At 37.1% G+C, this 26498-nt stretch overlaps 1 protein-coding gene across 1 annotated transcript; it reads right to left on the bottom strand.

The window, feature by feature from the left end:
• Window positions 1-1181: 1181 nt before the first annotated feature.
• On the bottom strand, window positions 1182-25714 carry mmp11b (matrix metallopeptidase 11b). Its single transcript, XM_084387009.1, has 8 exons — window positions 25319-25714; window positions 16445-16743; window positions 10407-10550; window positions 8016-8149; window positions 6921-7159; window positions 6630-6834; window positions 5114-5374; window positions 1182-3015 (listed from the first exon to the last, which is right to left on the bottom strand). Exons 1-8 carry the CDS (start codon window positions 25460-25462, stop codon window positions 2888-2890), a joined length of 1554 nt encoding a protein of 517 aa, XP_084243135.1. The 5' UTR covers window positions 25463-25714; the 3' UTR covers window positions 1182-2887.
• Between the last annotated feature and the right edge of the window lie 784 nt (window positions 25715-26498).

Below are 26498 nucleotides of genomic sequence, written 5' to 3'. Positions count from 1 at the left end.
GTTTTTTTCACTGGTCAATTTTGAGATTTTGGGATATTTGTCTTCAAAAACATGTCTTCTTTCAGACTTGTGGCGAAAAAGAGTCTGAAATACACATTTAGGTCTTTATTTTACTGCACTTTGTCTGTTTGCGTCTGTAGATTTCTCATAAATTCAACAAAAGTTGGCGTTCTAAATCATCCCGCTGCTCCGCGATTGCTGGAGCACCCTGCACCCTGTCATCACATACAATGTAATTTTTTTCCCATCTAATATGTGAACACAATGAACAAATTATTTTGAACCTGGCTTTATCCAATACTCAGATTTCGTTTTATATATATATATATATATATATATATATATATATATATATATATGCAAATAAGCGCATATTTAATTAGATAATGCCTAATTTGCATATTTAAACATTCAATTACAGAAAACTTGTAATAAATTTTTTTTTCATCTTAATGTAGACAATCAACTGGGAAAGTTTCATGGTGATATCTGCTAGTTAAAAATGTTACCCTATTCACCTGTAGTGTCTCGCCTTAAGGGAAATTTTACTTATTTTTTGCATAAATTTGCTTGTAACCAATTGCTTTAATATATAATTGTACTGTAATCACTTATCTATCATGCAAATATGTTAATTAGAAAATTACATGGCCCAAACATGTATCTGGCACCAGTATTCCTGGTCTAGGAGGAATAAGGAGTAATGGTCATTTTAAGGGTCCTGACGGCCGCCATTTTGAAAATGGGGCCTTTCTTGGAGTCAAACTTTGGTAAACTTTTAGTATGTTTTTAAATACATCTGATACTACTGTAAACCACCTTTTGTTCGAATTTTTTTGGGGTCAAGCCATATTTGCAGCTGACTAATTAAAAAAATATATTTATGATGGATTGAGTCAAGGACAAGAGTAAAAAAAATATATAAAAAAAAACAAAAAAAACAGGTTGCAAAATAATGAAGGCATAGTGAATAATTTCCAATATGTTATTCTCCTAAACAATAACAAAATTAATCTGTTAGTTTCATAAAAATCATAAAAGTGGCCGAAGTTTAAGAAAAACACAAACACTGATAATATTACAAGCTGTAAAGTCATTTAGGAGCAAAAGCTCTATGCAGAACCTTTAATTATTCATATTATCAAATTATCTCTGAAAGGAGCCAAGACAACAGATAATTAGACAGAATACAATAAACAAAGAGAGGCTTTTATTGGAGCTGGAAATGTAATACAGTTCTTTTTACAAAATATTTACACAGTAAATGGATCATTAAAAACAATAACAAGAGAAAGAACTGATTACATGTCAAAAATTATAGTAACAGTGAATGAGAAGTGTACAGTTTCCTTAGATCAAAGCCATCATTGCCCAGGCCATAAGGATTATATACCTCAGTAGCCCCACTATGCAAATAGTTTGATTGGAATTACACAACATGTGCACCAGTGACCTGCACTGTAACATAGACATTATCACAACTGAAGAAGAGGTCTTCATAAGTCCTTTACACACACTGACAACCATTGTGAAATTGCCATTTCTCATTGAAAATGAATGAAATCGCTGTCGGTTTGAAGAGCACTAAATACTTCAACAAACAAAATTTAAAAAATGTTCAGCTAGATCTACAAATTCCAGTAAACATTGGTAACAGAATTTGTATCACCTATATGTGTGTATATATCACCTAAAAGTGCCACTGAACTTAAACTGCTAATGTAAGTAAATATGTGGACTTTTATTTTGAAATATTTAGGGCATTAAGGAACCTTCCAGATTTAATACACATTTTAGCAACAGCACCTGACACGCTGTCTATTACCAGTTCTTCCACGCATTCCCACCACTAAAAAAGAACAATTTAGATAACGTTACAACTCAAAAAAACTCATTTTTATGGAGGAATTACTCTTTCTATTAGCGTAACTTTCTGCTTTAACCCCCTTAGGAATCACTTGTAAGTGAAATTACAAGTTAGTTAAATCACTAACCCTTCCATTGTAAGTGCATTATAGTTAATGCATGTTTTTTATTTTATTTATTTTTTGCTTGTTTTTAAGGGCACAATTATCTTCTATGGTAAGCAACAGCATGTAACTGTTTTTTAACCCATAAAATTCTTTAAATTTGTCAAATAATTTATCTAATGGCATGGCACAATATGGTTTGTTAAAAAAAATCTTTTTTTCTAACGCTATCAATACTGCCAAAAAATATACAAAAAAATAAATAATCAATTACACAATACGTACGAAAAATATTTTAAGGCCAGAATTTACTGCTTTTCCTGAGAGATGAGAGTCAATGTGTTTCCGTATATGGTTAAAGGGATAGTTCACCCAAAAATAACAATTCTGTAATCATTTACCAACCTATATGAGTTTATTTCTTCTGTTGACCGTAAAAGAAGATAATTTAAAGAATGTTGGTTACCAGACAGTTGGTAGCCCCCATTGACTTCCATGGAATCTTTTTTCCTACTGTGGAAGTCTGATTACCGACATTCTTCAAAATATCTTCTTTTGTGTTGAAAAGATAAACTCATACAGGTTTGGAACAACTTGAGGGTGAGTAAGTAATGACACAATTTTCATTTTTGGGTGAACTATCCCTTTAAGTGGCGCAGATGTAGCATCTTGAGTGACAGACTGAGTAGATACACAGTATCTGCTTGAAACCACAGAAAAGTGTTTAATCCAGTGGTCAGATATGGAGACTGCATATCTGACACTTTACCTGATTTTAAAAATAACCCTGCTCGAAAAACTACACTTGAGCTTGACGGATTCAAAACTGTTTGTGGGGTACTAGTTGCACTAGGTGTGTGAAAAAGATGAACAAATTAGAAACTAATTTGCTAGTTATGCCTAGTTGCACCCATGATTCATCGATACAGGGCTGCAGAACAACCGAAGAAATCCATGCCAATATATCGTGGGTATCCCTCCAGAACCCTGACTTCCACTGGGTCAAACTTCCAGTACTGCTTCCCTCTCAAGAAGTGGGCGAAGCCTGTGGCGAGATAAGAAACAGAATGACTTTAAAAACTTTCAAATTTCAAAAACATTTAAGAAACTACGTTTACATGCACCCTAATAATGTGTTTATAATGAGATTTAGGCAATACAACGTATTATAACAACTGTGATGTGAGTGAGTGAGTGAATGAGTGTGTGTGACTCATGTAAACACAATACCTAGATCAAATTACGTAATCTCATAATCACAGTGGCTATAATCATAGTAAAATTTGTGGCATTAATCACAATATACGGGCATGTAAACATTTTAATAGCATCTATTCCATTCTGACCAAAGTGTGCATGTGCTTGTGACGTACAGATGATGCGCAGATTCATAAACATAGTGGTAAAGGTATTACATTTTTGGGTTGCTGAAGAAACCGAGTTCATGTTGACAATGTTGCGTGACATGAATATAATAAAGTGTATTGATGGTCAAAAACATTGTAATGAAGACATTTGTAGATTAAAACCAGTAACACAGCTACTGTATGTGAGGTATGGGAATAACAGTGGTAAAAATAACCACTATTTTTTGTGAATAATGAAAATTGCATGTAAACATGAGTAAAGAAGTTCACTCATGTCATGTAAACATCTTACTGCGATTAAAGGGTTAATCACCCAAAAAATAAAAATCATCCCATAATTTACTCACCCTCAAGCCATCCTAGGTGTATATGACTTTCTTCTTTCAGCCAAACACAATTCTATAATTCTATAACACAATTATAGTCATATAAAAAAATATCCTGGCTCTCCCAAGATTTATAATGGGAGTGAATGGTACCACAGATTTTAAAGCCCAAAAAAGCACATCCATCCATCATAAAAGTAATCCATATTTTTAACTTTATAAACTATAATCACTGGCTTCCGGTAACGGCCGTACGTGAGTCTAGTTCCGGCAGAAGAGTGAACTCTGACCCGACGGCCGTTACCGGAAGCCAGTGATTATAGTTTAAAAAAGTTATAAATATGGATATTTTTCTTACAAAAACGCATCCAGAAGGCCTTTATCAACCCACTGGAGCCGTATGGATTGCTCTATTATGGGCTTCTATTCACTCCCATTATAAAGCTTGGAAGAGCCAGGATATTTTTTAATATAACTCCGATTGTGTTTGTCTGAAAGAAGAAAGTCATATACACCTATGGCTTTGAGGGTGAGTAAATTACTGGATAATGTTCATTTTTGGGTGAACTAACCCTTTAAAGGGATAGTTCACCCAAAAATGAAAATTCTGTCAGTAATTACTCACCCTCATGTTGTTCCAACCGCGTAAGACCTTCGTTCATCTTCGGAACACAAATTAAGATATTTTTGATGAAATCTGAGCCTTGTCTCACTCCTCCATAGGCTGCTAGGTGGCCCAAACTTGCTGGCCCAGAAAAGTTATTAAAGAGATCGTTAATATAGTCCAAGTGGCTACAGTGGCTCAATCTTAAGTATATCAAGCGACGAGAATACTTTTTGTGCGCAAAAACAAACAAAAATAACGACTTTATTCTACTATTCATTTCCTTCTCTCTCGACCTCTAGTTGGTTCGCGTAGTGTTTTTGCGCAGCGCGTCTGTGTCACACGTCACCACGTAGGCTCACTATTGGCCGATGCTGGTCATGTGTGTGGTGCGTGATGACGGATAACACAGACGCGCAGCGCAAAAACACTACGAGGCCCAGAGAGAAGGAAATGAATAGTGGAATAAAGTCGTTATTTTTGTTTGTTTTTGCGCACAAAAAGTATTCTCGTCGCTTGATATACTTAAGATTGAGCCACTGTAGTCACTTGGACTATATAACGATCTCTTTAATAACTTTTCTGGGCCAGCAAGTTTGGGCCACCTAGCAGCCTATGGAGGAGTGAGACAAGGCTCAGATTTCATCAAAAATATCTTAATTTGTGTTCCGAAGATGAACGAAGGTCTTACGCGGTTGGAACAACATGATGGTGAGTAATTACTGACAGAATTTTCATTTTTGGGTGAACTATCCCTTTAAGTCCTTAACTCTGATTATTAGAAAAAGAAAAAACACATTATTGGTGCGCATGTAAACTTAGTCCATGTCTCAGTGACAACCGTACCGAATCGGTCCTGGAAAGCAGCATCAATGTCACTGGGTATGCCTCTCCAGTCTCTCATGCTGCGAGGGTGGATGCTGTCTACACGGTTTTCCTTCAGGTTGAATCGCCAGTAGCTTCCTTTTTTGAAGAAGTAGATCTTCTGGGCCTTATCTTCCCCCCACATAAGGGCTGCCTGGATGTCGTTCACCGTTAGACCAAGTCGGCGTACAGAGTCCGGCCCTGTGATCTGCCGCTCTGCGTCGAACACCCAGTAACTCTGGCCTACAGAGAGAATAGTGGGTGAGAGAAGTTACATTAAACAGCGGCTGATGAATTTTCCATTCATCTTGAACCCCTGCTAAGGTTGCTCAGGTAATTGGATTATTAGGGCACCAAAGGATATCTGGATTATAAAGTGCAATGCATGAAATGCATGCTTGGAATTGGAGAATTGCATGCTTGGGATTGCAGGATTTATATATTTATATTTAAGGAACATTATAGGAATGTTAGGGGTTTAATACATCACAGCATCTGTGACATGATATAACAAATATAAAAGCTAATATAAATTTGCATTGTAAATCAAAGTAAAATAACAAATGATAAACTAACAAACATAAAAATATATACAGTTTCAAATGTATAGCTGCAAAACTTAAAATGGTACATGATATTAAACCTGTCCATATCCCATACCACAATTTATATTTCAACTCCTGTCATAACCATGTAAAGCAGTCAAATTCATGCAGTATGCACAAATACTTCTACCAGAAAATGACTGTTTACGTGAAGAGAAATATGCCAGAACACATAGTTAGCCGATTCCCTCATACCCCACCTCAGTCTGTCTCTTTCTCTATTATCTTCTTGATCAAAATTGTTGGATAATTATTTGTAAATGTTATTTGCTAGGGTTATTTCCAGATCTCTCTTGTAGTCAAATTTATTTTGAGTAATTTTACACTGCATCATGCTAAAAGATCTAGTTTGCTTAGAGCAATTTCTTAATGAATTGTTTTGGCGCCAGTGCTCCCATGAGAAACCACCACAGAATCCATCATTTTCCACATACACTACCATTCGTTCATTCATTCATTCATTCATTCCACTCACTCATTGAAATACTTTTTTATTCAGCAAGGTCATAATAATTTGATATGACAATAAATTTAAAGTGACAATAAATACATTTACAGTGTTACAAAATAAATGCTGTTATTTTGAACATTCTGTTAATCCCAGTTTGCACAAAAATATTAACCAGCACAACTGTTTTCAACACTGATTATAATAAGACATGTTTCATGAGCAGCAAATCATCACATTTGAATGATTTCTGAAGGATCATGTGACTGAAGACTGAAGTAATGGCTGCTGAAAATTCAGCTTTGCCATTTGAAATTGTAATAATAATACACAATATTACTGTACAAAACTCACTTGGTGAGCATAAGAGACTTCTTAAAAAAATAAATAAAATTCGTACCCACCCAAAACTTTTGTATGTCTAATTTATTTTGAGACAATTTACCTTGGAAAAACCAGATATTTCCAGACTTGTCCTCAAAAGCAGCATCAATGCTGCCTGGGATTCCTCTCCAGTGCCTGGATGCCAGTGCAGGATATCCAGCCTGGAGTGTACCATCACGGATCCGCCATACATAACCCGACTTAAAGAAAAACAGCTCGCCTCGGATCATGGATACAGCATCAAAGTCGGTTTGGCAAGCATCAGGCTGGAAAGATAGGAAATAAATATAAAATATTAAGGATTGCCTAGATTCCCAAGATCAGACAGAATCAGCCATACTGTATAACTCACCACTGTACTTTCAATCTCATTGGTCTCTATGACTTTGGGAGGTCTCTCTTCCTTCTTCCTTCTATCATCCGAAAGTTTGGATCCATAGAGGGACTGTATGCCACGCTTGTCATCTTCACTCAGTTGGAGCGGGTAGGAGAAGGTGTAGAAAGGAGACATCACTGCGCCTAGTTCCATGGAGTGCTGCAATCCTAAAACATGACCAATCTCATGAGCAGCCACCTGGAGGAGGTCAGTACCTAGTAAAAAGAAAGAGGATTAAAATATGTATATATATATATAGAGAGAGAGAGAGAGAGAGAAAAGGTCATTTCTATATACTATATATATATATAGAGAGAGAGAGGGTCATTTCTATATACTATATAATTTTTTTTTTTTTTCTGACAAATATCATTGAGTGATTCAACTGATTCACTCAAACACACTGATTCCTTCGAAACAAGTGACTGGCTTTATGAGGGAGTCTTGAACCATTCTCTGAACCGATTAGTTCGATTCATTCAGGTACAAAACAAGTTTCAAGCTGCGTCCGAAAGCTTAAGAATGTTGCCTTTGGAGGATCAAGGATTGTCTGAATGATCCATTCTGTGACAGATGAGCTAAAAAATAAAGATGGCATCTGAAAATATTGTGTATGTTGAAAACCAATGTTTTCCACTTCTGACGTCATTTCTAGCATGAAAATGCTATTGTAGTAATTAAATATTAGCTTAGTTATCACCAAAGCTCTCTCTATTTTGAGCCCTTTAAGCATTCACTCAAATGATTAAAAAAACACTGATTCAGTCAGAAACAAAACACCACTACAGTGTGTTGCTCGGATATGGGCTGGGCTTATATTTGCTTGGACTTCGTTTGGAAGCATTTTTGCACAGTAAAAATGGACATTTTGGTATTTTGGAAATATGGAAATATTTTAAATGCACAAGAAAGTTGTTCAAACTTCCTTTTGTTGAGCAGTTGAATAAAGATGCTAAATTGTTACAAAAGCATATTTTCTCTAGTTCTAAAGAACCATCTCTAGAGAACCGAGAAAAAAGCGTCTTTTTTTTTACAGTGCAGGGCACCAAATGAACCAGGATTCTCACTAACCCATACTGTTGCCCACTGTCCAAGACTCATCGTAGTCAAAGTGAATGTCTCCCTCCCGGTACGTTCGGGGAAAGAAGGCATGAGCCAGAATTCCTCCTGGACCATCAAAAGGAAGATTGTCTCCATGCCAGTACCTGAATGTGAAACACAGTCTCTCAGGCAACAGGACAATACCAATGACTCTCATTCTCTTATTTCATCAACATGCCTAATGAGCTGATCACTGAAAATCATTTTAGAAGCACACTTCGTACGGAATGGTTGAGAATAATGGCCTGCATAGAGGCATTGCTGTAATACCGTGCAACTGTTCCACATTATAGTACTGTAACTTCCACACCTCAGTAACTTTCCTGATTCCCTTGTTTTTAATGGAATGCCAAATTCCACCCTGGCTGAATGGTACTGGATAAACCAAACTTTCCATTGTGAAATGTAGGGAGGTTAAATTACGCACATCCTTGCAGGATCATACATCTTTAAATCTTGTAGACCTGAAAGGTCAAAGAAGGCCACTATTCTGGCTAAAACAAACGTTCAATACAAAAACAAAAGCCTCAAATGTTCGGTCAACTGCTATCCCATTGATGGAATCTGAGATTGAGTTAGAACAAATGAAATTGGCATGCCTAGAGCTCCACACTTAACTACACAAATCGACCCAGATGTTTTGCTTTATGCGAGATGGATCTAGATATTTCACTCTGCTTTGAAGAAAAGCGCTATCCCTCATTGGAGCTTCAAACGTGTGTATCTCAGAAAAACAATGACTGTATATCCGTGCTTTAATAGAAATCCAAGTTTTTATATGGACTTTAGTTTGCAAACTGAGAAAATGAAGCGCTGCAGGGAGCGAGAGCCACTGGCTTGAGCAAAACAAAATACACTGTTGAAAAAGAGGACATTTATATTGGTCTGGTGTGTAGTGTAAAAAGCAGTAAAACACCTCAGATTTTTAATGACAGTTATTGTGTTTCTACTCCAAATTGTTTATTATGCTACCAGGTGGTGAGTAATCTGCAACCAACTAAAGTCATGCTTTATAACATTCAGGTTAGTTTTTCAAAAAGAAAGAAATTGTGGGATTGATTTTGAGCCGCGGTGTTCCGTGTCCATATTCAGAGCTCAACCCCACGGGTGATCCGAGTTATGACTTTTCTTGTATGGGAATTTAAAACGTAACACACGTGCATGAATGGACGTGCAGTGTAAAATTTCAACCTATAATCCTAAACCGACACCCTCTCTAATCTCCCACTCCTAGAGGAGATGAAAAGCGTCTATGTTTGACTAGTGAAGTGGAAACTTTTCCTCTTTGTGTCAATGAACACACATCTCTCAACTGACAATGTGGTGCTACAAGCTCAGTGAAATGAGAGCCAGAAAAACAGTTTTCATTATATAAAATACAGATTTTTAGAATATAAATTGAAAGTGAGCTAAATTGAATAGTTGCTTAATGTGTTATTTGTTTCACTGCAACATTGTCTTTGATGATTCTTGGAATGCAACTTGCAAACTTTAAAGGGGTCATAACATAAATCAGATTTGTATTAATCTTTTTAAAATAAGAGTTTCATGGACTATGAAACATTCTGTAGGCTAATTTTCAGAGCTTTTTCTTCCAAATTCAAAAAGATAATATGTGACCCTGGACCACAAAACCAGTCACATGGGTCAATTTTTTTTAAATTGAGATTTATACATCATCTGAAAGCTGAATAAATAAGCTTTCAATTGATGTATGGTTTTGTCAGCATAGGACAATAGGTTGCCGAGATACAACTATTTGAAAATCTGGAATCTGAGGGTGCAAAAAAATCGAAACATTGAGAAAATCGCCTTTAAAGTTGTCCATTTATGTTCACGATTGTGCTGCATTCACTCACAAAAATAAATGTTTTATATATTTACGGTAGGAAATTTACTAAATATCTTCATGGAACATGATCTTTACTTAATATCCTAATGATTTTTGGCATAAAAGAAAAATCGATAATTTTGACGCTATTGCCACAAATATACCTGTGCGACTTATGACTGGTTTTGTGATCCAGGGTCACATATAAGACTATTGAAATTAAGCTGCAAATATGACTTATTCAGAAATATTTCTCCCCATAAACAAGCTCATTACATATTCAAGGACGTTAGCCAATCACAACAGAGTACATTTACATACCCCTAAAGGTGCAATAAAAAACAACAATCCGGGTGGAAAATGTTCATGCATACATTATGATGCAAGACTCCTTAACTGGACCTCAAGTGAAAAAAATTAAATGACAAAATGTTTGTGACCCCTTTAAACACATCAGCAGTGAGGTCATCATGGATTCTGACACATGCAAGGCACACAGTGGACAGTGAAAACAACTTCTTCTTTTTTACCTGTTAAAGTCGATCATGATATCCGCCCGTCCGCTGATGACCTCAGTAAAGGTGAGAGGGGTGACGTCACTCCAGGCCTGCAGTGCCTCCCGCAGCACTTCTCGGACTTTCTCTAAACTCATCTGCCAAGGGGTCCGCATGATCCTGTAACACGAGCGCAAACTCTCATAAACGCTCATAACAGATCACCCATTTGGATGAAAGTGCATGACCTCCATAATCCCCTTTATTTAAACATGTTTGTTACCCTTCTTGGTGGTGAACTAAGGAACTGGATCAGAATCTGTCTTGTGGGAAAAGTCAAGCACAGTCTGAATGTTTGCCTAGTTAGGCACGATACCCACTACTACTATGCTCTCTGACCACAATCACAAAACAAATGTGATACTTGATCAGTGTGTGACAGTGATGGCACCCCTATCCAGGATTGTTTAAGTGCTTAAGCATTGTAGAAATACATAGCATCATATTTCTCCACTCTTTTGTTTCTTGTCATTTAACAAGATCTTAATTCAAAACAATTCACAATAGACTGCACTAGTGACAATTTTTTTGAAGAGGCTTTAGTAGCATTCTTCCTTGAATTAGATTTGCTTCCTCCTAAAAACAAACAATTGTTCTTTCTATTCTTGATAAACAGCTAAGATGTTTGAATGCTGTTTAAAAATGAAAATGCTACTTTCATCCCTCATGGAGTGAGCCCAGAGGATTAACTTCTCTCAGATGAAAGACGACCTGCATTATAAAGCTTGCTGAGTGATGGAGACATGCATGCTTATTTTCACAAGCTGAATCCCCACCGAGCGCATTTAAACTGGTGGACCACAAGTCTGTATCATGTTCCACAAAGCTTCCCTCTGGTGCATTTCATTAAAAAAAATAATGAAATGTTTTAAAGCAGCACATCTGAAGTATTGTTTAGCTCCTGACCTGCAGCTATAGTGACTGGTGCCTCTATGTTGTTTTCATGCTTGGACACCTTCATGCTTTGGTCATTATTAGCTTTGTGGGACGGGGGATCGCTCTGGGGTTGCATGTTGGAGCCACAGACCATCTTAGATCGTGGGGCCTCTGCCGTCTGCAAGCCCAGACAGGAGCTATGACAGTGGGAGAGAGCCCAGTGTGGTAGTCTGTGGATTAAAAAAAATGTCCTGCCATATTCACTGTTCCAATTAGAATTCTAGAGTCTTACTACAGTCAAGGTTTAGACTAGTGACTTTTACAGTGGCCCCAAAAAACATAGTCAATGGTTTTTAAACTGGGGTCTGGGGACCCCCAGGGGACCACAAGAGGCCTCCATATGGAACTCGCTGCACAGGTGTCGTTCATTATTATCCACTTACACTAGACTTTAAGGGTGTATTCACACCAGGAAAGTCCGCTAGTTCACTTGCTTTGGTCCGGACAGTGTTGATTTTTGTTTATTTGGTGTGGTTCGCTTTAACACTGCCCTTTTTGCAAGTGAACCAAAATTTGTAAACAAAACCTCACGTGTGCTAAGGTCATCCATTCATTGGACAGATTTTCGAACCAGAGTTCGTTTGGAACCGGACAGAGAACACCTCTTCAGCTGGATCTCGGTACGGTTGTTTGGTCCACACCCGAGTGCGATTGCTGTATTCACATCTAGCCAAAAGATCCACACCAAGAGGGGAAGCGACCTTAAGTTGGATTCAATCAAACCAAACAAGACAGATGTGAATACACCCTAAGAGTGTGTTCACACTTGGCAGGTTTGGTTCGATTAAAACAGACTCTGGTGCGATTGCTCTGTTAGTGAGGTTAACTTGAATAAGTGTGAACACTGCCATCCAAACCCTGGTGCAGACCAAACAAGCGATCGAGACCCACCTTTTTCATGCAAACTGTCGTGCGGTTCGACTGAAATATGAACGCAACACGGACCAAAGTCATTTAAACAAAGCAAAAACAGGACATTACATCACAAGATGCAACCCTAAAAAAGGATAGAAGGCTCAATCATACCTTGTTTCTAGGAGCTACAATGTCCATCACAGTTCGGTACATGCACCTGAACCGCCATCTCATTGCAGTAGATCTTTGCTTGTGTGTGTGATGGAGGGATTCCTGCCACTGTTTTGACTACTTTGCACATTTTATAAGCTTATAAGCTTCTTCACAAATTTCCAGATGGTCAAAATATTATATACGTATGCACATACAATGAGCGCATTTAGCCCAGAACACAGCATAGGTTTGGATGTTTGTTAAGTTCCGTCGCAAAATACGTTTTATTTTTTATTTTTTTTATCTTTAGGTTCTGTCTTAAAAATGACAGTGTGAACATTAAGGACAAAAGGTATTATTTAGTTTTTTCACACCCTAAGGACGTTTTCCTGGCTCATAGCATTTTGCCCTGGAACCTGGTGTGTTTTCTCCCTTAGTTTGATTCGTTTAGGCATATATGAACACGGCAATCGAAAAGGAAAGGGAAACTCCTACAAATGCATATGCAATAAGGTCAGCCACAAGAATAGCTGCGTCCACGCCTTTACAGCACTCATTTTTCACTGCGTGCCTTACCTGACAGTATTTTAACGGCAAAATAGTTTGATTTATCAATCAGAGCGGGAATCAAGGGTGCATTCATAAGTGTTTGCGAGTGTCACAACAGCTACAGATGAAACCACAATAAACCCGTGGAGTGAATGTCAATCCATCTTGACAGTTTTACTCACATGTGACTTGCACTTGCATAAACACATTTTGGTACGCTTTGAAATGTTGCCTTGTGAAAGCGAACCGAACCAGGAAGAAAATGCAACATTGTAACAAATTATGTCCCTGTTTCGGAAAAAAGCAAACGATATGTCTGAAAACGCCCTAAGATGCAAATTACTTCAGACCCCAAAAAACTGCACACATGTGACATGAGAAACACATACTCATTAAAACAGTCATTAAAGTAAAGAAACTCAATTGAAAGCGTGGGAGTGGGGGTAGGACGGGGTTTGGTGTTTTTGAGCTCACTGTGCACATGTACAGTCCGTCATTAAGTGAGGGGACAAATTACAGAGGACAGTGAGGTGCTATAGCTCATAAACAACCTTCAGAGACGTGAGTCATGACAGCACATAGTGGCACAGCATTAGAATGGTGCTGACTGGGGTATGCTGGGGATAAGGTATGTGTGTGTGTTGCTGTCTTGTCATCAGATTCTGATGAGGCAGCATCTAGGTTACAAATTACACGATTTCGGGCGGGAAGGAATCTAATGGTCATTTTCAGGGTGCAACACGGTCAGGTTTGTCTCGCTCAACCCAGTTAGCCAAACATCAACTGAGACAAAAAAAATGTTTTTGCCAGGGATGGACCAATATTAAAATTCTTCATTTTCACTTTAAAGTCGGAATGAAATGGAAATTTCACGTTAATCATTGGAACCGTCTATTTTCTAAATGCACCTCAATGATCTCAATGCGACCAGTTCATCCATGCATATGTTTTTTCGTTTTTATTGACCTTATCATTTTTTATTAAAATATCATAACTCGATCTTCCAGTAAAACGACAGACTTTTCTCTGATGATTTATGCTTGATGGTTTATGTTTAAATCCCACTTCTTTCTTCCAATAGACAGAAAGCTTGCATTCAGATCTGCCTCCATCCAATAAATAACCGATGGGTAAATCCAAGACCCTATTGTAAATTGGTTTCCTTTTCCGATAATGTAGTGCTGTATGTCACAATATGGAAGAAAATATCTGTCACTACTTCCCTGCTACCCAAAAGACAATTTTTCTGTTAAGACTTCCGTCTCTACAGTATGCAGACGTAAAGTTTGCCCTACAGCAAAGTTGGTTGATTTGGATGGAGAACCACGGGAGATTTATGGGCTGTGATATTTTATGGGAAGGGCCATAAATCAAGGGGCAGTTTTAATCATGGTTGTACGCCTGGTTTTCTTTGTCTGGGCCCTCATCTCACCCCCCGCTGAGCACTGAACAGAAAACCAGAAGCATTTGGGCTCCGCTGCCGTAATAACACACATGAGTGCTCTGAAATGTAACATCTTCTCCTGATCTTCTCCTGATCTACTGATTTGAGATTACAGAGGAATCCTGTCCGGTGGGAACCATCTTAGACAAAGAAGTACGAGGCAAGTCAGTCAAAACATGAAGTGGTGAGCAGACAACCACAATAGTAAGGTCATCATGTAAATCAAAAAGGGTTCTTAAAGGGATAGTTCGGCCAAAAATGATATTTAACCCATGATTTACTCACCCTCAAGCCGTTCGAGATGTATATGTCAATCTTTTTTCAGACGAACACATTTTCAGTTATTTATCTTTCAGTGGTTATAATGAGAAGCTATGGGGTCCACCTCCTTCAAGTCCCAAGTCCTCAAGTCTCCAGGGGAATAAACGAAGGCCTTCTGAGTGTAATCCGTGCGGTTTTGTCATAAAAATATACATATTTAAAACTTTATAAACGAAAATAACTGGCTTCCGGTAGCGGTCGACGCGCGTTCACGGAGATGGATGCTGGCATAGGACGTAGGACGTAGCGTAGGAAGCGCCGTGACGTAGAACGAACGTAGAGTTTTGTTTTGCTCTGCTCTCTGGCTGCGCTGTCACGTTCGTTCTACGTGCGCGCGTCGACCGCTATCGGAAGCCAGTTATTTTCGTTTATAAAGTTTTAAATATGTATATTTTTATGACAAAACCGCACGGATTACACTCAGAAGGCCTTCGTTTATCCCCCTGGAGCCGGATGGATTACTTTTGTGAAGGATGCATGAACATTTTGGGACTTGAAGGAGGTGGACCCCATAGCTTCACATTATAACCACTGAAAGATCTAAGACGTTTTCTAAAATAACTGAAAATGTGTTCGTCTGAAAAAAGATTGACATATGCATCTCGAACGGCTTGAGGGTGAGTAAATCATGGGTTAAATATCATTTTTGGCCGAACTATCCCTTTAAAGGGATTGTTCTCCCAAAAATGCATTGTGCTGTCATCAATTATTCAGCCTCATGTCATTCCAAACCTGTTTGCCTTTATTTCTTCTGTGCAACACAAAAGAGGATAGTTTGAAGAAAGCCAGTGACATTCAAAACAGCATTGATTTTCATTGTATGTACAAAAAAAAGACATTTTGAGACCATTTCAAAATATGTTCTTTTCCGATAGAAAGGTTTTGGAATGACATGAGGGTGAGTAAAGAGTAATTTTCATTTTGGGTGAACAATCCCTTTAAAAACCAATCAAATTCAAGTTGACTTGAATAGCACCTGTGTCTGTCTGTCTCTCTCTCTCTCTCTCTCCATGTGTGTGTGTGTGGTTCTGCCATTTTTTGGTCCCCACGATGAAAACAGCTTATAAATCATACAGAATGATGTTATTTGAAAATGTACAAATGCAGAAAGTTTCCTGTGATGGGTAGGTTTATAGGATAGAGTAGGTTGTATAAAATCATTATATTGAAAGTCCCCATAAAACATGAAAAAACGTGTGTGTGTGTGTGTGTGTGTGCGTTTCAGAAAATGATTAACTGTTTTAAATCAAAGTGGGTTTGGTATTTAGCTGTGTTCTGGAGCCATGCAGTCCCGGGTCTGAGACAGTTTACTTTACTGCTTCTAATTAAATGGGTGTAATGCTGGAATGAGTGTGTGGTCTTCTTTACAACCGATAAGAACTATAGGAAATGTGAAGAGAGAAACATTCTGAATTATTTTTCTAGCATTTCCTGTGTGGGCTGTAAAATACTGTATTTCTGCCTTAAAAAGCTAATATTTCATTTAAAAACACACTTTAATAAGAAAAAAAAAAACCTTAATGAATAGATTCAGTCAGATGTGTGTTGACTAAAGTTAGAATACTAAAAATAAGCCATATCATTGCCTCAGTGAGGCCTTTGTTGTGTAAGGCTCAAAATGGTGCGTTGGCAAATACATCAAAGTTGTTTTCCCTCATTTACGATTTTATGTTTCATTCATTTTATGTCTATCATCTCAATAAGTGTAGACACAGCAACCAAATACAACCGCAACCACCATCCGTGCAAGTCTTACTTGTATGTGAGGTCTGTTTTGTCCCAGCGTCCTCCGAACAAATCAAAGCGTTTTCGGCGATGACGGCCCCCCAGCAAACCTACTTTGTGGGTTGAGTAATGAAGGGCGTTCCCTCCCTTCTCTGATGGGTAGTCTGGGACTCCACAACGAGGCCTGTTCCAGAACTCAGTGTCATTCTTGGGAAGAGCCGAGTGTGGGTGCACTCTCTTATTGCCAGAGTCTTCACTCAGGGTATCCTGAACATAATGAAGTTGGTTCATCTTTTTGAGGCCATGGTGATGGGTCTTTTGAGGCCAGTCCTGTCAACACAAACATAAGCTGTCAATCAAATGCACCTTTGACAAGAAACACCTTCATTCTTAGATGCTACACAATTTAAATGGGTTGGTTTGGTTTTGCGGTTTGCTTTTTCTGGGTGGTTTTTAAGGTGATGCTATCAGTATTGTTATTGTTAATTAAAACTATTACAAATCTTTCTGTTAATTGAAAGCTGAAATAGAAAGATGCTAAACCTAAATGAAAATTAGGAATGTTGCCTTAGCAACTTGCAGAAAAAAAATCAAGTTTAAGTTGAAGTAATAAAATTACTAAAATTAAAACTGAAATAAAATAAAAATAAAATAAAGCTCAATAGAAATATTTTTAAAAAACTAATAAAAATGGCAAAATTACAAAAATACTAAAACTTAAACTAAAAATGTAATGTAACTAAAATAAACTAAAATAACTAAAAATATCAACTTAAACTAAAATATAAAAATAAATGGCAATTCAAAATATATAAATAATACTGAAATAACACTGTTCTGAGTGGTTTCTAAGCTGAAAAAGATTAAATAAAACAATGGCTAAAAAAAAAAAAATAATAATAATGTTAGATGAAAAACTTATTAACTTCAACTTCTTTTTTTCAGTTTGTTGCCAACATTTCTCATTTTAGGTTAAGTTTTTTAAAAACTAAAACTACTAAAACTGAAATAATAAAAAATTACTAAATAGAAATATAAAAAAAATAATACAAAATATAATAATACAAAATTACTAAAACTTAAACTAAAATTAAAATGTAACTTGATATAAACTAAAATATTAACGAAAAAATATTAAACAAATTTTTATTTGTAAAAAAAATATTAAAAAAATATAAAAAGCTGATAGAAAGATAATAAAATTCTAAATAAATACTATAATCGTACATAAAAAATGCTTGGGTGCTTGGGTTGCTAGGGTGTTCTGGGTAGTTTCTAAGGTGTTGCTTGGTGGTTGCTTGGGTGTTCTGGTTGGACAAACAGTAAGGTGAGGGGGCAAATAAGGCTACATTGTTGGCTACATTGGGAGCGGTCAAATTATAGTTATACAGGCTGCAGTTGGTTTTACGTCACTGATAATTTGCAAGAAGCATTATCACAGTCAATTTCCTCAACCAAATTCCAAGGAAATAGTTATGTTAATGGACTGGGAGGTTAGTTGCCTGAAGGGAAAGTCAGATTGCCCCAATATCGCTCTTTCCCCAAACCTCTCTACTCCAGCTGTGTCTCCCTCTCCCTCCCTCCCTCCCTCCCTCCCTCCCTCCCTCTCTCTCTCTCGCTTTCCTTCTCTATACCTACTTCTCTCTAATTTGTGCATGGTTAAGAGGCCAGGGGTGGTATAGGGTGAACTATTTTTTTTTTTAAATGCTTTTAAAAATCCTTCCGCCACTCGTAGCCATAAGAAGTCTTTTAAAAGCTGTCATTTAAGTAAAGACATATTTAGACAACCATAAAACATTTAGAAATATAAAGCAGCATGTCTGAAAAGAAAAAAAGCCATTTGTTTAAGTGTTTCTTTATCACAGAGAGCAGGTTGGACTACTATTTGAAGCGAGTGGCTTTAAAGTGAATAAAAATGAGTGGCCGTGGATGTTTTTTTTTTTTCATGTTTTTGACTTCATTTGCTGTAGACAACAAGCAATTCATGACAACTCTTCAGTTAACACTGTGTCGTAACAAAATGGTAAAACGACCAGGGATAAAATCTTGTGACCACGACAAAGAATGAATGACAGGACAGTTAATCTCTCTGTATCTTTTTTGTTGCACTGGCTTGCCCCGCCCACTTTAAAATCTCATTGGTTCAAAAGCATGCTCCACATTATAGAGAGCTGCTGCCGAGATTATGTATTTTTGTAGGCCAACCCATAAGATAGAATCACCCTGGTTCCTTCGACAAAAAAAACATTAGGATCTTTACATTGTCTATTGGATTATTGCACGTTTTGTCCATCATTGAAAATCTTGAAAATTAATAACTTTAATCACAACTTGTTCACAACTAATCACAACTAATCACAAGTTGTTAATCACAACTTTAATCTTCACAAATTAACACAACTTTAAAAAAAATGTAAGCCTTTAATACATTGCCAGAAGTAAAAAAATATATAAACCTATAGGCTATAAATGAATGGTCGCATGACTTCAAAGTCACCATCACTAATCTTCCGTCAACTCTTTAAGTCTTTATTTTGAAGCCTTCCGGCGTATATCAGATCGGCACAGTCCATAACTGTTTTTAAATCGCCTCTTTAAACTATTTTTTTCCCCTTGGCTTTCAATTCACTGTGAGCTTTTGTCGTTTTTTGTGTTGTTCAGCACTTTGGTCAGCTGTGCTTGCTTTTTTTAAATGTGATATATATATAAAAACAAACTTGAAACTTGAACTTGAAACTTTATTTCAGAAAAAAATTTCCTGAAATTTTGAGTTAGAATAGTTTGCAAGAGCGTGATTATAAACACAGCGAACCTGTGAAAGCGAACTGAGTAGATTAGTTTCCCTTTTCGGTGTGCATGACGTTTAATATCACGACAACCTCTGCCAACCACCTTTAAAAAATTTTTTTTTTTTTTTTTTTTTACAAAATCTGATGTATTTTATGTCATAGAATAAGACATGAAAATAACTTGAGCTTGTGTTCACCACAGACTTTATTTCAAGCATTTAGCAACAAAAAAAAACCACATTGACTTCAGGGCTATGGAACTGGAAAGGCGTAAATGCTAATTTCTGGGTTTTGGCCTAAAAAATATGTAATCCCTACAGCACTCTATACATCAAACATCAAATATCATCTGATTGGCTACAAATAAACAGTTTCCCATTCAGTGCAAAGTGACAAATTGCTTATTGCTGGACACTTGTTGCGTAGCATCTGGTTAGAACACGGTGTAAATCAAGACAAATTCTAACAAATAAAAGGAAAAACAACCAAATATTTAGCAAGTTGAGACATAATACCTTGGTAAAAATCCACTGACATGTGAACTTGATAGCGTTGCTAAAACATGACCCCACACCCCCGGCAATGAGGAACCGCACAAATTCCACAGATAGAAGTGAAGAATTCACCACACTTTATCTACTCTCAGTTTGTTTCTCAAATCCGCTGAGTGTGCATGGACTTTCCATGGGCTGAACCATCATTAAATGGTCATACATGTTGAAAGCATGTAATTTAAGCAGTCTCTAAACAACCTGGAGACAGGCAAGTTTTTTTGTACAACAGTCAAGATTGTTTATTGTAGAGCAGTCAAACCTTTCAGCAATGACAAACTGGCCTCAAGACTACTTAGAGAGCGACGGAGGTGGAAGAAAAACACCCGGGTGTCTCAGGTTCAACGGGAGTCAAAGGTCAAAGGTTAAGGCCTAAATCAATAAAACAGACCCCTTGGGCCAAAGTAAACACGCATACTCCCATTTCAAACCAAAACTCAGCAGACAGCCAATGTTTTTTCCCCTTCTAGAAATTTTTAATTCCAAGTACTCTACCGTTCAAACGTTTATGGTCGTTATTTTTATTTCATTTTTTACATTTTTTGGAAAGAAGTCTCTTGTGTTCATCAATGCTGCATTTATTGAATCAAAAATACAGTAAAAAACATAATATTGTGAAATTTTGATCAATGTAATGTGTCCTTGCTGAATAAAAGTATGAATTTCTTTCAAAAAAACAAATCTTATATTGAATGGTAGTGTACATAAACTTTATAAGAAATACTGTGAACTCTATGATCCAATTTTGTTATCACATTTCATAATATGCTATCAGTATGTTATACAAGGTGGAGGTGCTAAGTGCAAACAAGATGGATCAGGTTGCTGATGTAATGACACATAAGTGTATATTATATCAGCTGAAACTGCTATAAGCACAGACTCAAAGCCAAGTCTCGTAAGAAACAGCATGCAGCCAGAACATCATTATTTTCCCAACAAACATCCCAACTATCAATCTATAATTAGATCTTATGAAACACTGCTCCATAATTGTGGTGGATCTAAGAGCTAAATTAAACTGAGACCTGTTGATGTGTTCATAGAACACAAAAGGAGAATTTTTACAAACCTTATCATTTTTCATACACATCTTTCAAGCTCCAAAAATGAAAACCAAAATTGGTGTGGTGAGCTGGTGACCTGTTCCTTAAAGATTAAATGTTACTGCACTATTGAGGGACTGTGCTGGGAAATCTTTACTTTTAATATTAGATCGTGCCAACAATTTACCCCAACACGCACACATCTCATTTTAACAATAGGCCCAATTTAAAGAACATTTTCTCAACCAGACATTCCTCAAGTCTGGGCATATTTTACAGCATCCACCTGCATGTAGTGAAACGTGAAAATGGAAGTCCATTCGGAAGCCCACTGAAACGGCTTCAGAATTACCACTGCGGCCATACAAAACAAAACTCTTTTTCCAAACCTCATCATGTTGTGCACATTTTTGACATTTTTATGATACCTTCCTGACAGATATATGCCTCTCATCAGCTGAGAAACAAAAACAACTGGGAATTATTTTACCTTAAGCGGTAGTAACACCTTCAAACATCAGGCATTTGTGCCTGCGGGAAGATCTGGCATGTTCTAAACCATTCAGAAGAACTATTAGTTTTAACACCTCCATTTATAATATCAAATATACAACATTTGGGAATCATTTTAATGTAAATGAAATCAACTAGGCTGCATTTCGGCATAAATGTAATTCACTGCTCATGTTTACCGCCATGTTCACCACCAGCATGTGCATCTGTAGGTCAATAGGCCAGTGGGTAAAAACTCTAACATGATACAGTATGTTATGCTGACACAAAACACAGAGATCCTGAGCCGACGGGGAAATCCAGAAGAAGAGAGCTGACATGTCAGTGCAAGAAGAAGGTTTAGAGAGAGATGGCGTGCCTGGCATCGTGCCATCTCTATAGGGTTCCTGAGGATAACCTCTTTGTTTGTAGCCGAATCTTTCTCTATGGGGCATCTGAATGATGTCACCAACTCCTGACAGATCCCTTACATTCATCAGCACAGCCGGCACCAGGAGCCAAACATTATGCGTTTCCAAAACAAACTCAAACGCCTATCTACATTCGGATGACTGTTTACTAATGACTCAGCAAGCCTTAAAAATACAGCCAACAGCATTTCCTATCATCCTGCTTTTCTGGCTTGGTTATTTATTTCCAGTGCAACTATGATACAAACATCCTGGCTCTATCTCTTTGTCTCTCTAAAGCATGCCATTGTCCAGGGAAAAATTACAAACAAGAAATTCCAGCTTATAACAGGCATTTTCTGGCACATTAAAATAACCCACAACTAGAGATAATGAACGAACCAGAGGAAATCGGACTAGGGTAAATATTTACATGCAGAGACCTCCAGAGATCTGCATTCTTTTGGGGTTGTATACATAAGTTAAGTGATTACACTGAAAAGGAAGATTGTTTAGTAGGAACAGGATAAGGAAGATGTTGATTGAAGATGTTCATGCAAAAAGAGTGTAGCCTAGTCCATCCAAGGCAGACCATCAGTGTCTACTCTAAAGTCAAGTCTAGGGAGGGAAAATGCAAGTGCTTATAAATGTTTTAATGGTTTCCACTTGTCAACTCTTTCGCTTCCACGTGGAACGACTGGCCGATATCACATCTGATGTATTGCCAGAAGCAGCCATTAACTTGAAATAAAGGTATTTCAAGAGCATAAGTTATTTTGTCTCTTAATTTCAGTAGAGATAGGAAACAGCTGGTGAGAGGTTTCTAGAGCTAAAGGTAAGGTGGCTAGAAAATGGGGGTTTGAATCAGAACCAGGTACATCAGGGTTTCTGGTGTCAATCATGCTCTCATGTGAGCCTACGGGCAAGAAAGCTAAACCAAACCGCTCCACAGGTGTTGTGTTGCAAATGACCCTGACCTATAGACTCGACCCTCTCTAACCTTGTGTGTCCTTTTTTCTCATATGTTGAGACTGAGTTATAAGGATAACCAAAACTAAATAATTGGTGCTGATTAACAAGGGTGCCTAGAATGGGTAAGAAGATCTTTTCCTTTCCTCTCCCTAAAATTTTACAAAGGTTCTATCAAAGACCGATTCAGAACTGAATTGAGAACACGTATTAAATTGCAATTCAAGAATTTGAAACTGGATGCAACTGAAATTCAAAGAAAATAATATAACAAACTTTTGTCAAGACAAATTTTGAATGTTGGCTTGACAAAGACTTGTTTAAAAATGTGAAGAAAAAAAAAAGAAGGTTTAAAAATCCTTGAAGTTTGAGAGTTTATAGGCCTTATGGACAGACAGATAGACCGGTGCCATAGAATGATAGAACGATAGATAGAAAGGTCGGTCGGTCAGTCGGTCAATCGATAGATAGATAGATAGATAGATAGATAGATAGATAGATAGATAGATAGATAGATAGATAGATAGATAGATAGATAGATAGATAGATAGATAGATAATTTTAAAGAGGATGGATGGATGAAAATCTTCTTCTCAAATTCCAATCAAACTTCCTTGTATTGTGTGGCCAATTCGATTCCAATTCTAGCTCATGATTTGAAAGGGAATTCAGAATTTGGCATAACCCTGTGGATTGCACATTAGTCATGTTTGGTTAGTGTGTTGACTGAGTTGTATAATGTTTTGGCAGTTCTCATGGAGCTTGTGATGCGTGCACAATGCCTTAAAGAAGGACATCAGCTTTTCTTTTTCTCAGTGGGGGTCAACAAATGCAGTGGTAGCTATCTGGATCCTTCCATTTTCCTCTCTGTCAGCAAACACAGGGTTTGTTATCCTGCTCAGCGTACCAGATGACTTGTCCCTGCCTGCATAATCTCCTGCTCCCGCTTTGTCAACATTCAAGAACAAATTGACAGCACATGCTCCGCATCAGAGCTGCCTCTCTACTTTCAAACATGAACACTGTTTTTTTTTTAAACGGCTGGAGTTGGTTTGATTGCAGGTGCCATTCCTATTTGATTGGCAAAGTGGGTCAAGACAAACATACAATAAAAGGAAGCTGTTCTTTATAACCATATGCTTTGACAGCATGCAATGTTTCATTGTCATTTTGTGGTAATGCTTTGCATTCTGAAACAAAGACAGTGTTCAGTTGTTCTCCGCCCTGTTACAACTACTCGTTTCTGCTCTTTCATTCACAGTTTCAAATAGATATGTGTTTTTTAGCCCGACATTTTCCCTGGAAAAATCTCTGTATGGATATTTGCCAACTGGGTTACAACAGCCATCTGTAGTTCTTCTTTGTCCACTTCCTCTAAGCCCTACAAGCCCTCTCTTTCTTTGTGCAAAACAAAGTTCTTATAGCCAGATTTTAGTTCTTCGAGGATCAGCAAGAAGTTTAAACCATAAAGACTACAGGACAGTTAAACATCTTTTCTGAAACCAATTCAACATAAAAGAGCAGGGTTTGGTTCTAAAGTTTAACATTTAGCTATATGGATTCAAAGGCATGATACTGACAAATTAATGCAAATGCAGTGAATTTATTTAACAATGGCTATATGTAAAATAATAATAATAATCCAAAATCAAACATTTGCACCACATCCTAAATGGCATCTGATGGAGCGGTTGAAGTGAGTTCATTTATAAATGTAAATTAACCTATTATTCCATTTCTAAACAGAAATAAGAATTGTATTAACTAAATATTTGCTTGGCTATGCTAAGGTTCATTATAAATTGTTTTAGACCCTTAGACGTTATGTTATGGTGTTTTTGGAAGCCAGTTTGAATCGGTGCATTCACACACAAAACGCTGCCTTTCACTTACTGCCATACTGACTCATTGACCTAAACACACTACCTGACAAAAACAACAACATTCCAATAGTATATCCCACCCTTTAGACAAATGCAAATATGCTCAACTACACTTATTAACATTTACAACGAAATTCTCGATGGCACAGTCATAAAAATAGAATAGAATCCAATAGAATAGAATCGAGACAAGCTCTTTAGATTGTTAAGGTGTATGAGTTGTTTGGTAAATGAGTAAAACAAGTCAATAAATAACTAAATACCTAAATAAAGAACATTAAGAGAATACTGGTAGCAGCATAAAATGTGAACGCAACTAATCAAAATTTTGCTTTTTCAAAGACAAAAAACGTAGATGATATTAATCTCCACTGTTACAACTTGTACAGTTGCCAAACATTTCACTGATGCAACTATAATGTAAATGAGCTTTGTGATAAAAACAAAACAAAAACTAATCTCTGCTGGTCAGAGGTATATTGCCTTCTTTTCTCATCTACACAAGTTTTGTTTATTGTAGTAGGCCTAGCATATCTTGTGTAGATCCCTGTGAAACAGGTGAATGGTAACAAACGGGTAATAAATCATGTTCCAAAAAACTTAATTACTTGTTCACAGTGAAACAGAGGCTTATATGTCAATATTTGCGACTCAACTTTTTTTTTTTTTTTTTTAAGTATTTCTTTATTTCAAGTTACTTATGTTAATTGTTACTATTTTCTATAGATATATATAGTCTCTTAAAATGATTTTAAAATCACTCACCGCAGCAGGTTTGTTGTACCTGTAGCTGTTTCCGTCTGGAACCGGTAGGGAATGAATGCACACTGAACAGTATAAGACTGCAGCGACAAGCTGTGCAGATCGCATCATCCTGCTGTGATTCAGAGCCGCACGCACCACCTGCATGCGCGCGGGACACTTTACAAGACGAGCGCGCGCGTCTGTCTGTCGAGCTTTACTGTGACCAAGCGCGGACTAGCCGAGGGATTTATACTCTCTGATTTCTTTGTTCTCTTTTCTTCAAATTACACTTGTCTTTCAGGGGCTGGGGTGGCAAGTTCATCGGCAATCACGTGACCCAGCCCTCCATTCCTCTGGCGCGCTCCGTCGCGAGAGGGGAGACTGTGGGTAGAGAGCGGGATTGGTTTTCAGTGATGTGGGTTAGCAGGAGAGGTTTAGATAGGCTAGTAACCCTCCTCTCTAACAGTTGGATAAGGTAATAATATGCTGTTAACATTTTGTTAGTCGTTTTATTAAATACGTGTCCGCCTGCTTACTTGTTTATTATTTGTGATTTTAAGCCAGTTTCTAAAGTGCACCTGTTCCATTTAACCCCTATATTATATTTTCGACAGATTAAACTGATATCATGTCAAATATTTTATAAATAAAAAAATGCAATATAATAGCCTATATTCAAATAATAAATTACTTGAAAATGTATATATATATATACACATTGTATGTATATATGTATGACCCTGGACCACAAAACCAGTCACATTGGTCAATTTTTTTTAAATTGAGATTTATACATCATCTGAATACATAAGCTTTCCATTGATGTATGGTTTGTTAGGGTAGGACAATATTTGGCCGAGATACAACTATTTGAAAATCTGAGGGTGCAAAAAATCGAAACATTGAGAAAATCACCTTTAAAGTTGACCATTTATGTTCGCGATTGTGTTGCTATTCACTCACAAAAATAAATGTTTTATAATATTTACGGTAGGAAATGTACAAAATATCTTCATGGAACATGATCTTTACTTAATATCCTAAAGATTTTTGGCATAAAAGAAAAATCTATAATTTTGGCCCATACAATATTATTGTTGGCTATTGCCACAAATATACCCGCGCTACTTTTGACTGGTTTTGTGATCCAGGGTCACATATATAGTGTGATTCAGAATAATTGGGTTATAAAAACTTTTTT

The sequence above is a fragment of the Rutilus rutilus genome (genome assembly GCF_951802725.1).
Source record: "Rutilus rutilus genome assembly, chromosome: 18".
Lineage (NCBI taxonomy): Eukaryota > Metazoa > Chordata > Actinopteri > Cypriniformes > Leuciscidae > Rutilus > Rutilus rutilus.
Note: the sequence above shows the minus strand (reverse complement) of the source record. Positions and strands in the feature narration are given on the sequence as shown.